This window comes from Trichechus manatus, unplaced genomic scaffold, assembly GCF_000243295.1.
Source record: "Trichechus manatus latirostris isolate Lorelei unplaced genomic scaffold, TriManLat1.0 scaffold00002, whole genome shotgun sequence".
NCBI lineage: Eukaryota > Metazoa > Chordata > Mammalia > Sirenia > Trichechidae > Trichechus > Trichechus manatus.
In genome coordinates, this window is record NW_004443938.1 from 27698635 (window position 1) to 27716296 (window position 17662).

General features: G+C 38.3%; 1 protein-coding gene across 11 annotated transcripts in view; it reads right to left on the reverse strand.

Annotated features, from left to right (window-relative positions):
* UTRN (utrophin) overlaps positions 1–17662 on the reverse strand; it is a 627344-nt gene that overhangs the window by 366984 nt on the left and 242698 nt on the right. For all 11 annotated transcript variants that reach the window (XM_023729352.1, XM_023729345.1, XM_004368852.2 and 8 more), the window contains 5 exons: positions 16822–16983; positions 15765–15893; positions 11203–11376; positions 8084–8239; positions 1937–2107 (listed from right to left, as the gene is read on the reverse strand). In XM_023729352.1, coding sequence (XP_023585120.1) covers positions 1937–2107; positions 8084–8239; positions 11203–11376; positions 15765–15893; positions 16822–16983 — 792 coding nt within the window. The remainder of the gene's footprint in view (positions 1–1936; positions 2108–8083; positions 8240–11202; positions 11377–15764; positions 15894–16821; positions 16984–17662) is intronic.

Consider the following 17662-nt stretch of genomic DNA (forward strand, 5'->3'; position numbering starts at 1 on the left):
TATAAAAAGAGAACTACACTGGCCTATAAATGTATGCAAAATGTTCTAATTATATAACCAAAACATATTTGCCTACCATTGTCAAAGCCGTGGTTAAAACAACTAAGTGGCAATTCTCGTTCGCAAAGCTGGTGGGTACAACATTTCTGAAGGACAGCTTCATAATATGTGTAAAACTTTAAAATGGATATATCCATCAATCACAGGAGACCAAAAGGGCGGCATCTGCCCAAAAACAAAGTTCAGAAGGCAGAAAGGGGCAGGAAAGCTGGGCAAATGGAAATGGGGTGCTCAGGAAGAAAGTGGGTAGAGTGCTATCACGTTAAGGGGATTGCAACTAATGTCATGAAACAAAATGTGTATAAACCGTTAAATGGGAAACTAATTTGTTCTGTAAACTTTCACCCAAACTACAATAAGATGTTCACAAAAAAATTAATCAAACCCCTGTGTGACAGATACACTGAAAACAACAACAACGAAAAGAGTAGCCGCTGAGGCTGCTTATGTACCACCAAATATTTTATGGGACTTGGTTCCTTATTTTGGAGGTTTAGGGTCATGGTTTCATGGGACATCCCTGTTAATTGGCTTAATAATGGGTTCAGTGCTTCTGTTCTACCTCCTAGTTTGTTTCATAGTGCCTGTGGTATTAAAAGTTTGCAAGCAGACATTCAGGGTACAACAATTAGTCTCTATTCACCTGGAGCAACAGAGGAAGAAGCAGAGTCAGGAATACGAGGAGGAAATGGAATGTGTGGCTAATTGCCTCCATGAACAAATATCTCCTTTGCCATGAGACCAGAAGAACTGATGGTGTCCAGCTACCGTTACCGAACATTTTGATCAAAGATTCTATAGAAGAATCGTGATTAAAAAAAGAGGGGAAATGCAGAACAGGATTGCAAATTCTCACGGACTCCAGACTTTCTAGAGCCGTGAAGACTGGATGAACCCCTGGAACTACTGCCCTGAGATAATCTTTAAATCTTAAAACAAAAATATCCCTGAAATCTTCTTTAAACCAAACAATACTTTAGCTTAACTAATAAAGAATGCCTGCCTTGAGCATTGTGCTCTTTTAAGATCTATCTACATCGGATCAGACTGACAACAGCAACTAGAAAGATCAGACAGGAAACTTAGAAGGTGGTGAGTTTACGTTAACAGTGGAGGAACAACTCAGAAAAGGAGGGTGAGAACGGCTGTACAGCTCCAAGAATGTAATCAATGTCACTCATTGTACCTGCAGAAATTGTTTAACTGGTGTATATTCTGCTGTATATATTCTCAACAAACATAAATAAATAGTTAACCAAACCCCATTTTTCTTCTTACATCTGACAATGACTACATGCAGATGACTGTGCTCTCAGAAGAAGAAAAGAAAAGGCTTAATGATTGTCTGCAGACCACTGTTGCCTAGCGAAGGATACCTTTGTACTGCTGTGACACTCACGTGGGAGAGGAAACACGGCTTTCTCTTTTATCCCAGGCAACGTGCGGTTCAGATTTCCAACAGATGGAAAATAGTGGGATAATGGCTTTCTACACAGTTCAATTTTTTCAGACAAATTTCCATGGGTTAAACTGTACTTCACACACTAACTCTTGGGATGAAGTTTTTTTTAAAAAAAGTTATTGATTTGAAGGCAGTAATTGTAATGTTTTCGAGTACCACATAGGCATAACCTCTATAAAGGCCTTGATTATCTACGTGAATTTAACACTTTTGGAATCAAGATAAAATATCTTGCTAAAATGGTTGTTTTAAAAAAAAAATTCTTCTTTCTTAGGGTTACAAAGGAAAATGGAAAAAAGAAAAGCCTACATTTAATATGAAATGGAGGGAAATGACATCTACCCAGATTGCCTTGAAGAAATGCCACAGGTAACACTGGCACAATGTTGGTGGTTCACCAGAACTGTAACTTACTTTAGCCCAGGAAATTTCTGTATCCAAGTCACAAAGCAAACCTTCTGAAGTGGATTTCTGTACCAGCTCAGCTTCTGTAACAGAAAGCCAGTCAGAGAGAGAAGCAGACTCTTTCTTCATCTTCCGGGCCAACTGTGATGCTCTTTCCAGATCTTGTTTACCCTCTGTAACCTGAAAAGGAGAGAGAGTGAGAGTAAGGGGGTGGGACATGAATGGGAATGAATCAGAATATTAGCTAAAGACCCAAACTGTTTCATATTTAACCTCCAATATATACACGATAAAGAAGCCCCGGGGGGTGGGAGGGCACAACTGTTAAGCACTCAGCTGCTAACTGAAAGGTTGGCAGTTCAAACCCACCCAGCAGCTCCACAGGATAAAGACTTGGCCATCCGCTCCCTTAAAGATTACAGCAGATTTAACCCTATGAGGCAGCTCTATTCTGTCATCAGGGATTGCTGCGAATGGAAAATCAACTCAATGGCACCCAACAACAACCACAACATACATAATAACTTTTATCTCTGGCACCTTAGAATTACTCCACTCTTGCATTTTTGCAATATACTGTAGCAGTTAAACATCAGGCAATACTAGCTTTTAACCTTAGCTCTACCAGTTATTTTCTCTACATGACCTTCCTCTAAGTGACACTTTCTCCCTGGAGAAAGACAGCATGCTTGGTAGAATAGATGGTCAGTCAAAAAAGAGGAAGACCATCAACGAGATGGATTGACACAGTGGCTGCAACAATGGGCTCAAGCATAGCAACAATCATGAGGACGGTGCAGGACCAGGCAGTATTTCGTTCAGCTGTACACAGGGTCTCTATGAGTCAGAACTGACGCAACGGCACCTAACAACAACAACTAGTGACCTTGGTAAAGGTATTGCCCTTAAAAGTTTGTTCTGAGTATTAAATAAGAAAAATATACATACAAATGTCTTGGCCCAGTCCTTGAAACAAAGTTAAATGATCAGTAAACAGTATCTGTTATTATTTTAAATAGAAGATGCCTTACAATCTTTTCAATGAAGGATTCTTTAAAATACTCACCCACACACTATTTTCTAGCAACCTAAGATAGAAACAGTACTATTTTCACAATTACACGTTTTACAATTAGCCACTTAAGATATAGTAAATGATTATAAAACATAAACCTTTATTATTATGTTTTTCTTATTGTTATTGACAGAAGAAAAAAGTGAACTGATCTAACCTTTATCAAACTCTTAATACATTTCCCATATAGTGTCAAGGAATTTTATAAATGTAATGCAATGAAACCTACACAGCTCTGTGAGGCACTATTCTTTCTACTTCATGGATCAACACAACGAAGCCTAGAGGTTAAGGCCATGGCCAGAGCGGCCCAGCCATGGATTGTGCATGGCCAGGCTCTTTACATCACATGAGGATGCCACTCAAACTACCAACCATTCACAATGCAAACCTGAGATACACTGTGAAAGATATCACAACAACCACTATGGAAAATGGTATGGTGCTTCCTCAAAACGCTAGAAACAGAAATACCACATGATCCAGCAATCCCACTCCTAGGTATATATCCTAGAGAGGTCAGAGCAGTGACACGAACAGACATATGCACACCCATGTTCACTGCAGCATTAGTCACAATAGCAAAAAGACGGAAACAATCTAAGCGTCCATCAATGGATGAATGGATAAACAAACTGTGGTACATGCACACAATGGAATGCTGCACAACGATAAAGAATAGTAAATGAGTCAGCGAAACATCTTATAACGTGGATGAACCTGGAGGACATCATGATGCTGAGTGAGTGAATGAAATAAGTCAATCACAAAAGGACAAATATTGTATGATACCACTTTTATAAAAAGTGAAGAATAGGTTCACACACAGAAAGCAACACTCTTTGATGGTTACCAGGGATGGGAGGGGGAGGGAGGGAGAATCATTTACTAGAGAGTAGACACGTATTAATTCTGGTGAAGGGAAAGGTAATATACAATATGGAGGAAGTAAGCACAATATAACAAAGGTAAATGAAGACGTTGAGTCATACACAACAATAAAGGACAACTACAGTAAATGCTATAACATACAATTCTGTAACAACGGTAATAACCAAAAATTTGTGAGTGGTTACATAGGTACATATGTATGCTATATAGGCGTGGGAGGGGGTATGGGAGTACATGCATGTGCATATATAAGTAGAGCTGCGGGCATCTGAATATACATATTTGTATGTGCTGCATATAGATTCATATATATAATAGAGCACATGGGGGCACAGTTATGGAAACTTCTGAGACATATCCAAACACCTTGTGGGACTGAGCTGAAGGCTAAGATCCATAGTCTTGGGGGACATCTAGGTCAACTGGCATAACATAGTTCATAAAGATAATAAATAATGTTCTACATCCTAGTTTGGCGAGTAGTGTCTGGGGTTTTAAAATCTTGTGAGCGGCCATCCAAGATACAACTATTGGTCCTTCCATCTGGAGCAAAGGAGAGTGAAGGAAATGAAAGACTCAAGGAAGCAATGAGTCCACAAGACTAATGGCCCACGTGAACCTCAGCCTCCTCTAGCCCAAGACCAGAAGAACTAGATGGTGCCCAGCTATCACTACCAGCCGCTCTAACCAGAGACACAATAGAAGGTCCCAGGGTTAGAACTGGAGAAAAATGTAAAACAAAACTCAAATTCATAAAAAAGACCAGACTTACTGGACTGATAGAGACAAGAGGAACCCCTGAGACTATTGCCCTAAGACATTCTTTCAATCTGGAACTGAAGCCACTCCCGGAGGTCACCTTTTAGCCAAATAATAGATTGGCCTATAAAATAAACAATAACACCCGTGAGGAATGTGCTCCCTAGAACAATCAACTACAGGAGACCAAAGGGGCAACATTTGCCCAAAAGCAAAGATGAGAAGGCAAGGAGGGCCAGGGAAACTGGAGGGATGGAAACAGGGAAGGCAGAGGGGAAATGAGGAGAGTGCTAACACATTGCAGGGATAGCAGCAACCACTGTCATGGAACAATTTATGTATGAATTGTTGAATGGGAAACTAATTTGCTATGTAAACTTACACCTAAAACACAATAAATTATTAAAAAAAATAAAGGATATCACAACAAAATACATTTAAAAAAATGAGTTCTTTTACGTGCACATATGTATAGGCAGTATCAAGTATTAAACTGATAAATCATAGATGGGGTGAAATTTTCTCAGCTTTAGACAATGATACAAAGACTGAACTTTACTAATAAGTGACATAGATTACATTTCTTTTTTTCTGGTTCCCTAAGGTTCAATTTTTCTCTTTCATACATCAAGGATTAATTTTATTAAAGTCCTTAAAACTGAATTATTTTGTCTACAGAGTTTAATTAAAATTCATAACCCTAAATTAATAGCACCCCATTGCAATTAATTGGAGACAAATAATTGAATTATATTAAAAGATAGTTACATAACCAAATGATATTTATCTGACTTTGACAAGCCCAGGCAGCTTGCAATTATCACAAAATTTCATGCTACCAAAGATTTGTATATACCATGAAGAAAATTATTTACAGTTCAATTTATAACAGTTTATACTTTTCTCAGTCCAATCAATATATAAGATGTACTGCATATTGAATTAGGCAGTAGCAAGTTTTAAATCTTGTACCTAGCCATTTATCTCCTCTACTTCTTGAATATTCAACCTTTCCCTCTCAACTGAATTATTCCTATCAGGTATTAAACATACTGAAGTCTCTCACACTCAAAATAAATTACTTTTTTTTCTTTAGCCCCACCTCCCCTAAAGCCATTCTGGCTTCCACTCATACTATTCCACGTAAATTGACTTTGCCAAGGTCAATAAATGACCTTGACAGCAACAGATCTTATGGACATTTTTAATGGGCACCATATTTACCTTTTAAATACACTCAAACAGGTGACTACACTCAACCTTGAAATACTCTCTTTCCCTGGCCTCCTGGCCGTAAGCACTCTCCTGGTTTGCCTACCACCTCTTGCAACTCTTATTTTAGTTTCTTTTGAAAGCTCATCTCCTCAAATTTATTGCTAAATGATGTAATTCCTGAATACTTGGTCCAGGGTATTCTTTTTGCACTATGCCCTTGTCCTAGGCAACCTCATCAACAATGAAAACTTTAAACTGCCACCTCTATGCAGATGACTCATAATATTCAGATCTTCTGCCCCAAAATATTCTCCATACCTAAATAATGGAATACTTTATATATCCAATTAACTCAAAGACACCTAAAATATCAACATGACCAATACTACCTTATGATTTCTCCATGTTCCTGCCTTTCCTTCCACGTGCCTATTCCATCGATAACACAACAATCACCAGGTAAGCAAGTCAGAAACCCAGAAGTCAACCTTGATCTCTCCCTCTTCTGTACCACCATAACCAATCACCAAGTCCTACTGATTTCACTTCCTAAATATGTCTAAACTCCATCCAGTTCATTCCATCTCCACTGCTCCACCCTAGTTCAAGCCATCATTATCTCTCACCAAGAGTACAATGACTTCCTAACTGGTCTCTCCACACCTACTCTTACCTCCCTGCAATCCACCCTTCAAACTGCAGTGAATGATCTGAGCATGTTATCTCCCAGTTAATACTTTGCCATAACTGCTTACTGCTCTTAAAATAGAGATTAAAATCTTAAGACCCTGGCAGGGTCTTGTTTCATCCTATGTCTCCAATGCCATGTTCCCCACACTTGCTCTCTGTTCTAGCTACACAAAGGTGCCATGCCGCCTCCTACCACAGGGCCTTTACACATGCTGTTCCATCAGCCTCAAAAGTTTTTCCTCTGGCTTCACCCAGGTTCCTCACCCAGGTTACATCCTTCAGATCTTAGCTCAAGCATCATCTTCTTAAGGAAGGCTTCCTAGTTCCATACTCTACCAAAGCCCCCTGTTACACATACTCCTAAATCACCCCATACTTTCCTTTACAACACTTCACACTTATAATCTGGCATGACTCTGTGTAGACTACTTGATCAATGTTTTTCTCTTTCACTACTCTTCACAAGGAGAAGAGATAATTTATGTTTTTGCTCACCACAATATCCTTTCTGCCTGGTATAACTCCTGGTAAAGTCTCAATTGTGCCAAATAAACAAATTAATCAACACTAAAACCATAGTCACAATTGAAAAATGAGTGGAAAAGCCAGCGATGCCATTCCATCCACAAAATGCCCAGTCAATGAATAAATATAATAATATTTAATAAATAAATGCCCAGTCAATGAATAAATAATATTTAATAAATAACTTTAGCTGTAAAATATCAAAAAGAAGCGCTATGATGTGTGTTCCAGACATGCAATGTAACAAAATATATCACACCAACAACCATAATCTTGCAAAAATGAGGTCAAAATTGTCTAGAAAATATACGAACTGTTTATTCTTACTGATTTGAAAGTGATAAAATATCAGCTAGTTTCCTCCAGACTTACGTAGAAACTTCAATTTCACTTCAACTGAAAGTTACTAATATTTAATAACCCAAAAAAGATTCAAAACATCACCTAACATCATTTTTCAATATTGCCAAAAACATTTCAGTTCCACACATCCTTTTGCTTTCCTGGCTTCAAGGCAAAGATTCTCAATGAGAGAAGACATTAGTCTGTTGAATCCACTCAGTCACTCACAGTAAATGGCCTCACAACTCCTCCATGGATTTGCTAGAATGCCCAAATTGTCAATGTTTCTTGGAAGGATTTTAAATCCTGGTAGATTAATAGGAACATCCTGTTATTTAATATTTATTAGAGTCCTGACATCTTAACATTTCTCAGTAGACTATTACATTTAGAAATCCAAGAACCAATAACTTGAGTTTATACAGAGCCTATTACTTGCAGAGTTTTCCTAGAATAACTTATTAAATGTCAGTGTCCATTGAAAACTATAAAAATTATGGGAATTATTTAAAACACATATTAATGTCATAAAATTTAAATATGCATTGTCTAAAAAATGAAATTTTAAAATTACATAAATGAGAGAGAGACAGGGAGAATGAACAAACGAGAGAGAGAGAGACACAGAAAGAGAAGGACACTGGGGTTATCCTCCTCACCTGGGCACCCAAGTCATTGTAGAGAACCTTCAGAGAAGTCAGTTGCTCATCCATCCCTTTGGGATTATCAGTTTGTTGCTTCTGGACAATGTGCCTTCCTGTTTTGATCACTGTCTCCACTTCAAGCTTGACTTCACTCAAAGTTTTATAGAGTTTCTTAAAGATAAAACAAGACAAAATATATACTGTAGTAATAAAACTTACTAAACCAGTTGCCCTCAAGTCAATTCTGACTCATGGTGACCCCATGTGTGTCAGAGTAGAACTGTGCCCCATAGGGTTTTCGATAGCTGTGATCTTACGGAAGCAGATCGCCAGCACCCATCTTTCAGTTAGCAGCCAAGCACGTTAACCATTTGTACCACCCAGGGACTGAAAATTTACTAACTGGAAGCATTTCAGATTGACAATGAAGAAATAACTATGAAATCAAAGTGCATTATCTTTTTCAGATTTGGTTCAATTAATTGTTCAGTAAAATGAAATCAAGGTCATAACATACTTTTAAAGTCAGATAAGAAAAGAATAGACTAATGAGATAATGCTTTTTTAAAAAAAAACCTGGAATCTTGTTTTAAATACTTATGAAAGCACTTGATAATGTAAACATTTTTCCTTCATAAAATGGAAAAATATTACAACTAAAAATTGAAATGTTTACCACGTTTAAAATCGTATTTTTAAAAATCCTAAATGCTAGGACTAGAAAAAAAGCCAACACTAGCTATTTCTGGCTACTGGACCTCTAAATTATTAATATTTATTTTTTCATTATATTTCTCTGCAGTACCAAGTCCACCACAACAGGCTTGTATTAGTTATATAATTAAAAAATATATCAAGATGTATAGGACAATAAGAAATCAGAATTCTGTAGGTCAAATTCAGAACTGTTCTAATACTACCATTGCTGGTGAGTTGATTCTGACTCCTAACAATCCTCTAGGACAAAGCAGAACTGCCCTATAAGGCTTCCAGGAAACCCTGGTGGCATAGTGGTTAAGAGCTATTGCTGCTAACCGAAAGGTCAGCAGTTGCAATCCACCAGGCGCTCCTTAGAAACCCTACAGGACAGTTCTACTCTGTCCTATAGGGTTGCTAGGAGTCAGAATCCACTCGACGGGTTTGGTTTTTGGCTTCCAAGGCTGTAATCTTTATGGAAACAGACCACCATATCTTTCTCTTGCAGAGCAGCTGGTGCGTTCATATCACCGACCTTTCAGTTAGCAGTCAAATGCTTACCCACTGAGCCACCAGGGATCCTTTTACTAGGTACCTTGAGACCAAAAAGCTTTATTCTGGCCAGGTTCTCTTGTCTCTATACATCATGATCTCAACCTGAAACATTTTACATGGCAATGTCCTATAATAAACCACTAGACTAAGTTAGCAGCCCTGATGGTACAGTGGTTAAAGCACTCAGCTGCTTAACCACATCAACATGCCTCCAGAACGTATAAATACAATTCTCCCACTCCCTGTGCAAATACACAACCCCATCTTTGTATCAGGTACGCACATCTTCATTTCCCAGAATATACCATTAAAAAAAAAAAAGCATTCGGCTGCTAACTAAAAGGTCGGTAGTTCAAACCCAACATCTGCTCCGCAGGAGAAAGATGTATCAGTCAGCTTCTGAAAAGATTTACAGCCTTGCAAACCCTATGGGGCTGTTTTACTCTATCCTGTAGGGTCGCTATGAGTCACAAGTGAAGTGACAGCAGTGGGTTTGGTTTTTTGGTTGATTTCGACAAAGTTACACAAGGTCAAGGACAGTGTTTGCTTTGTTTACTATTATACACCAGTAAATATATGCAATAAATACATGCATATATATACATACATATACACACACACACACACACATAAACCAAAAAAAAAAAAAAAATACTCAAAGCCACCACTGTTGAGTCAATTCTGACTCACAGCGACTGTATAGGGTTTCCAAGGCTGTAAAGCTTTATGGAAGTCAACTGTCACATCTTTCTCCCTCAGAGTCACTGGTGTTTTCAAACTGCCGACCTCGTGGTTAGCAGTTGAGCACTTTAACCACTGCACCACCAGGGCTCCTTTTACATATAAACCAAAAAACCAAACCCGTTGCCATAGAGTCGATTTCAACTCATACATACACATTAAAAATTTATTTGTGCACCCTTCCTTCCATTCCAGCTTTTGAGTAATCAAATGGCCCTCAATATGTAAATAACAGACACGTGGCAACTGCAGTTTTGAAAAACAGAGAGAACTCTTACTAGACTTCTATTGTTCTAATCAAATACACACGAGTGTCAACTTGTTTCTTCATGATTCTCAAGCAGAACACTAATTCGAAGACTGTGTCCTCCTAGCCACATTAACTTTCTATTCAACTGGATTATAAGGTCAAGAATAAAATAGTAATAAGGCCTTATATATAATTTATTCTTTCATATCTTAGCTTTAAAGTTTATAAATCAGAAGTTAAAATTTTACTTTCTAGGGACTGGTTTTTTTTTTACTCTGTAATATTCCTGATATCCATTGTGAGTATGCTTCTTCTAGCTAACTCAAATTTATCCTCTAAAGCTGAACTCATCAGTCATCTCCTGCAAGAGGCCGTCTCCTGACCTGACACTGTGATTAAGGTCAGCTTCCTTTGTTTCGTTGTTTTGTTTTTTTCCTTACTCATCTTGTATACATGTCTATTCTAGTTCCCTTATCTCATTACACTCAGTGGTGTAAGCGGTTAAATGCTCAGCTACTAACCAAAAAGTTGAAGGTCTATGTCCGCCCAGAGGCACCTGAGAAGAAAAGTATAGTGATCTACTTCCAAAAAATCACCCATTGAAAACCTTATGGAGCACACTTCTACTCTGACGCACATGGGGTCGCCGTAAGTTGGAATCGGCTCAACAGCAACTGGTTTGCTTTGGTTTGGATTTCTCCTATCTCTTCTAAGTTGCTTGTGGGGAAGGACCACTTCTTATTTTTAACCTGTTTTCCCAAAATCAATCCCTGTGTTTAGGACACTGTAGACTAACAATCATTGAACAAACCCATGTATAAAACTACTAGACTTAGCCACAGATTTGGCTGCTGAGAAATACCCAGGACATGCTAACCACCCACAACCTCACCATGCACTTGTCCAGGTGGGTCTGTATGACATCGGGGTCCACATCCTTCACGTCCAGAACGTGCAGTTCTGCTTTCACCCCATCCAGCACTCGCTTGCAGTCAAGCATGCGCTGCTCAAAGTTAGCAGGCTTCTGGAAGAGCTGGAATTTTGTGGATACCTCTCGAAGTTTTCTCTATTGGTAGAGATGATAATAATAAGCAACTCAGATCAGAATGATAATCTCTCTCATCAGATGATATCCCTATAACAAATCCTGCTAAAAAAACTATAAAATAAAGCACCAATAAAAGCATTCAGTAGCATGACAAAAAATACCCTAAAAAATCCTGGTGAGCTTACATGATCATCTAAATAATCTACCCAGCCCAGTTCCATGAATTACTTGACAGTCTTACAAATAATAAAGGCTAAGCTTGTATCTCTGGAATTAATACTTTGTGAACTTTCTCACCTGTTTATAAAACATAGCTCAGGAACCTAGAACTCAAAAGTGACCTTCATCCCAAGCTCAGGGTGAAAGTCACTGTCACATTAACCATTAAGGAACTAAGTGGTGCTATGCTCCATGCTTGTTCAGCCTGCTTAATGCACGAGCCACCCCAGTGCTGACAAGTGCTATGTATTAAAGAGAAAGTCTAATAACTGAAAGGCTGACAGTTCTAACCCACGCAGCAGCTCTGCAGGTAAAAGATCTGCTGATCTGTTTCCATAAAGATTACAGCCAAAACGGAAAGATATTACATGTTCATGGATTAGAAGATTTAATACTGTTAAGATGTCACTACTGCCCAAAATTATCCAGATTCAACACAATCCTGATCAAAATTCCAACAGCTTTCTTTACAGAAATAGAAAAATCAATCCACAACTTTATATGAAATGGCAATAGGCCTTGAATAGCTAAAGCAATGTTGAAAAAGAACAAAGTAGAAGGACTCACTCTTCCTGATTTTAAAACTACTATACAGCTACAGTAATCAAAACAGCCTGGTACTGGTATAACAGTAGACACATACACCAATGGAACAGAATTGAGAGTCCAGAAATAAACCCACACATCTATGATCCACTGATTTTTGACAAGAGTGCTAAGTCCATTTGGTGGGGAAAGAGGAGCCTCTTCAATAAACAGCACTGGGAAAATTGGATTTCCACATGCAGGAAAATGAAACAGGATCCATGCCTCACAACATACACAAAAACAAATTCAAAGTGAATTAAGGATCTAACCATGCAAACTAAAACCATAAAATTCTTAGTAGAAAAAGCAGGGATAACACTGTCAGGCCTAGCTTTTAACAAGGAATTATCTAACATAATAACAAAAGCACAAACAGCAAAAGACATACATACACACATACAAACATACATAAATACATACATACATACATACATAAATGAGACCTCATAAAAATTAAAAACTTTTGTTCATCAAAAGACTTTACCAAAAAAGTAAAAAGACAAGCTACCAATTGGGAGAGTATCTTCGGAAACCATATATCCAACAAAAAACTAATAACCAAAATATGTATAAAATTCTGACAACTTAACGACAAATTACCCAATCATAAAGTGGGCAAAGGACTCAAATAGACATTTCACCAAAGAGGACATTCAAATGGCCAGCAAACACAAGAAAAGAAGCTCAGCATCATTACCCATCAAGAGAGATAAAAATAGAAACCACAATGAGATGCCATTTCACTCCCACTAGGATGCTAAGATTTAAAAAAAAAAAAACAGAAAATATGTTGGCAAAGATGTGGGGAAACTGGAACCCTTAGCCTTGATACAGGTATTGCGGTAAGCAGTGTGGCAGTTCTTAAAAAAATTAAAAATAGAACTACAACATGATGCAGCAATTCCACTCCTAGGTATATACCCAAAAGACTTGAAAGCAGACACTCAAACAGAGACTTGTACACCAATGTGCCTTGCAGCACTATTCACAATAGCCAAAAGGTAAAAACAACCTAAATAGCCATCAAGAGATGACTGGATAAACAAAACGTGGTACATACATACAATGGAATACTGAACGAAATCAGTCAATCACAAAAGGATAAATATTGTATGACCTCACTTACATAAAAAGGCAAATGTACAGAGACCAAAGTTTATTAGTGGTTACCAGGGGCAGGAAGGAGGGGAAAAAGGGAGGTTAAAAGTAATGCAAATATCGCATTGATTAAGGGTAGGTTGCACAGCTGATTACTGTATAGATAAATTGTACAACTGTAAAAAGTTGAATTGGCAGAAGTTGTGTGATAAGATATATTTACAACAACAACAAAGAGTAACACTGTCTTAGTTATCTAGTGCTGCTATAACAGGAATACCAAAAGTGGATGGCTTTAATAAAGAGAAATTTATTCTTTCACAGTCTAGGAGGCTAGAAGCCTGAATTCAGGGTGCCAGCTCTAGGTGAAGGCTTTCTCTCTGTCAGCTCTGGGGGAAGGTCCTTGTCATCAATCTTCCCCAGCTGAGGTGCTTCTCAGTTCAAGGACCCAGGATTCAAAGGATGCTCTATTCTCCTGGCTGTTGTTTCTTGGTGGTATGAGGTCCCCCATCTCTCTGCTCGCTTCTCGCTTTTATATCTCAAAAGAGATTGACTTAAAATACAATCTAATTTTGTAGACTGAGTCCTTCCTCATTAATACAACTGCCTCCAGTCCTGCCTCATTAACGTCATAGAGGTAGGATTTACAATACATAGGAAAATCACATCAGATCACAAAATGGTGAATAATCACACAATACTGGGAAACGTAATCTAGCCAAGTTGACACATATTTGTAAGGGACACAATTCAATCCATGACAAACACAAACCACAACCTTTTCAAGCCTGAGACCAGAAGAGCTAGATGGCGTCTGGCTACCACTACCTACCATTCCGACCAGGGACAAAATAGAAGGTCCCAATAGGAGAAAAATGTAGAACAAAACCCAAATTCCTAAAAAAGGCCAGATCTACTGGACTGATATAGACTAGAAGAACCCGGAAACTATAGCCCTAAGGTACCCTTTGAACTTATAATTGAAGCTATTTCAGCCAAACAATAGATTGGCTTATAAAATAAATACTATCACTCATAAGTAATGTGCTCCCTTAAACAATTAACTACATGAGCCCAAACAGTCAAAAGTAACCCAAAAGCAAAGACGAGACAGCAAGAAGGGGAAGGGAAGCTAGATCAATGAGACAGAACAAACAGAATGGAAATAATGAGAATGCGGACACAATGTAAAAATTGTAACCAATGGCATGGAACAATTTGTATAAACTGTTAAAGGGGAACCTAATTTGCTGTGTAAACTTTCACCTAGAACACAATAAAATATTATTTTTAAAAAATAATAATAAGGAAAAGAAAGAGAAGATACTGAGGCTGCTTATGTACAACTAAACACCTCATGGGATTTGGTTCCTTGGTTTGGAGGTTTAGGATCATAGTTTTATGGGACATCCCAGTTAATTGGCCTAATAACATATTTAGTACTTGTGTTCTACCTCCTAGTTCATTGCCTAATGCCTGGTGGCCATCCAAGGCACAACAGTTGGTCTCCATTCACCTGGAGCAAGAGAGGAAGAAGGAGGGTCAGGAAAAGAATGAGAATATGGAATGTATAACTAATTACCTCCATGAACAACTGCATCCTCTGCCATGGGACCAGAAACAGTTAGTGCCTAGCTACCATTACTGAACATTTTGATCAAAATTCTACAGAAGAATCTTGATAAAAGGGGAGAAATGCAAAATATAATTGCAAATTCTCATGGAATCTAGACGTTCTGGAGGTATGGAGGTTAGATAAACCCCTGAAACTACTGCCCTGAGATAATCTTTAAACCGGAAACCAAAAATATCCCCTGAAGTCTTCTTAAAACTAAACAGTAGTTTAGCTTAATTAGTAAAGAATGTCTGCCTTGAGCATTACACTCTTTGAAGAACTATCTATATGGAATCAAAGTGATAACAGTAACTTGAAAGGTTAGATAGGAACCTTAGGAGGCAGTGAACTTATGTTAATGGGGGAAGTACAACTCAGAAAAGGAGGGCAGGAACGGTTTCACAACTCGAAGAATGTAATCAATGACACTATATGGTACATGTAGAAACTGCTGAATTGGTGCATATTTTGCTGTGTATATTCTCAACAACAACAACAAAATAAATAAAATTTAAAAAAGAGAGAGATCACAGCCAAGAAAACCCTATGGAGCAATTCTACTCTGTCCTATAGGTTCGCTATGAGCTGGAATCGACTTGATGGCACCCAACAACAACGTATAAAACTAACTACTAAATCTAGAATGCTGTTTCTCTCTCTATTTCTCTCTTCTCAACTCAACAATAAAAATCAGATTTGATATTTTTCTACTCATGCAGCTATTTGTTTCTGTGCCCTCGGGTACAATGTGCCCTTAACACATTACTCCCATCCTACTGTTTACATCATAACAAATACCAAAGGCACCCAAGTAATCAACTCTTTCTACGTTTCTTTTCATCCCCTACATATTGAAAAGTACAAGGCAGCTGCTCTGCCTCTTCACCTGTAGCACATCCATCTGAGAGCCTCCTCTTGTAGTCCTGCCATCTGGGGAGGTCGAGGGCTGAGGACGCATGTTTCTTCTCAACTCTTCTAGAGTTAGCTCGTGGGCTGATATCTCTGCTTGGATTTTCTGACAAAGATATTAGAAAGAGGAGAGAATGTCTTTCAAAAATGTATTAGAAGAAATGAAACAAAAGTTCCATATAATCATACAATAATTTAAATATTCCAAATCCGATCTAAGGCATTTCATCAGGAGAGTCCAGTTGCTAGAAAAGGACATCATGTTTGGGAAACTGGAGGGTCAGTGAAAATGAGAGAAAACGTCATGGGGATGGATTGACACAATAGGCTCAACAATGGGCTCAAACATATCAAAGACTGTGGAAATGGCACAGGACCAGGCAATGTTTCCTTCTGTTATACATGAGATCACCATGAGCCGGAGCCAACTCAATGACAACTAGTAACAATAAGCTTTAACACAGTCCCTGGCTGGTGCAAATGGTTAACGTGCTTAGCTATTAACCCAAAGTCTGAAGGTATGAGTCTGCCCAAAGTTGCCTTGGAAGAAAGGCCTGATAATCTACTTCTGAAAAATCAGTCACTGAAAACCCAGTGGAACACACACAGTTCTACTCTCACACACATGGCATTCCCATGAGATGGAATCGACTCAACGACAACTGACTTTTTTTTTAAAGCTTTAATAGGTTCACAGCATAATAATAAGGGGCACACCGTATTGCAGGCCTACTGTGTACAATGCACATTCTAAGGTCTTTGCGAATGTCATTTCTAATGCTAGCAACTTATCTATAAGGAAAAAAACTGTTCCACTTTCATAGATAAAGAAACTATAATTTAGAGATTTAGGCTATTTGCCAGCGTCTCACAGAGAGTGCAAGAGAACTCCAAAACCCATACACTGCCCGATAAATAAGGAAAATACTTCTCACTAACTCTAGCTTTGGATGACAGGATAGGCTTGCCTGAAGTTGAAAAAGCCATTACCTACTCCCTTTATGGTGCAAAAGCCCTCAAATCCCTGGCAATACCTGTGCTTCCTGTGGAACTTGGAAGGCATCTATCCTATCGGTCAAGTATGTGGTGAGCTGCTTATCCAGCTCTGCTAAGCTCTCCTGCAAGACTTGAAGCATGTGGTCAGTTTCCCGCAGGACCTGCAGTTGCTTTTCCAAGGAAATCTGCTTGTTCTCTGCCTACACAGGGGAGAAATTTAATCATTAGTTGATCAGCACAAATATAAATAGCTGAATATAAGAAAACCCTTATGTTCTGGCCACCATGAAAAGAAATAGGCTCTAAGAGCACTACTTCAGGACTCTGGCTTTCATTATAAATAAATAATAATGAGCAACGATAACAGTGAAAATGACCTTCTAGTATCTTATGTATCTTCCAGTGAGTTACTAATTCTTACTTTTTTTGATATGCAATGACAAAATATCCAAATTTAAGATTTCCTACATATTAAACAAAGGATAGAAATGTGTTATAAATCTAGGTAGATACCTCTTTCAAAAAGAATACAAAATATAACAGGAAAGTCAGCACAACTGGACTAAACCAAAGCTAAGAAGCTTCCTGAATACAAACAAACACTTCAAGGGACAGAGTAGCAGAGGTGGGGGTCTGGGGACCATGGTTTAAGGGGACATCTAGGTCAACTGGCATAACAAAGTTTATTAAGAAAATGTTCTGTATCCCAATTTGGTGAGTGGTGTCTGGGGTCTTGAAAGCTAGTGAGCAGCCATCTAAGATGCATCAATTGGCCCCAACCCACCTGGAGTAAAGGAGAATGAAGAACACCAAAGACACAAGGAAAGTATTAGCCCAAGAGACAGAAAGGGCCACATAAACCAGAGACTTCATCAGCCT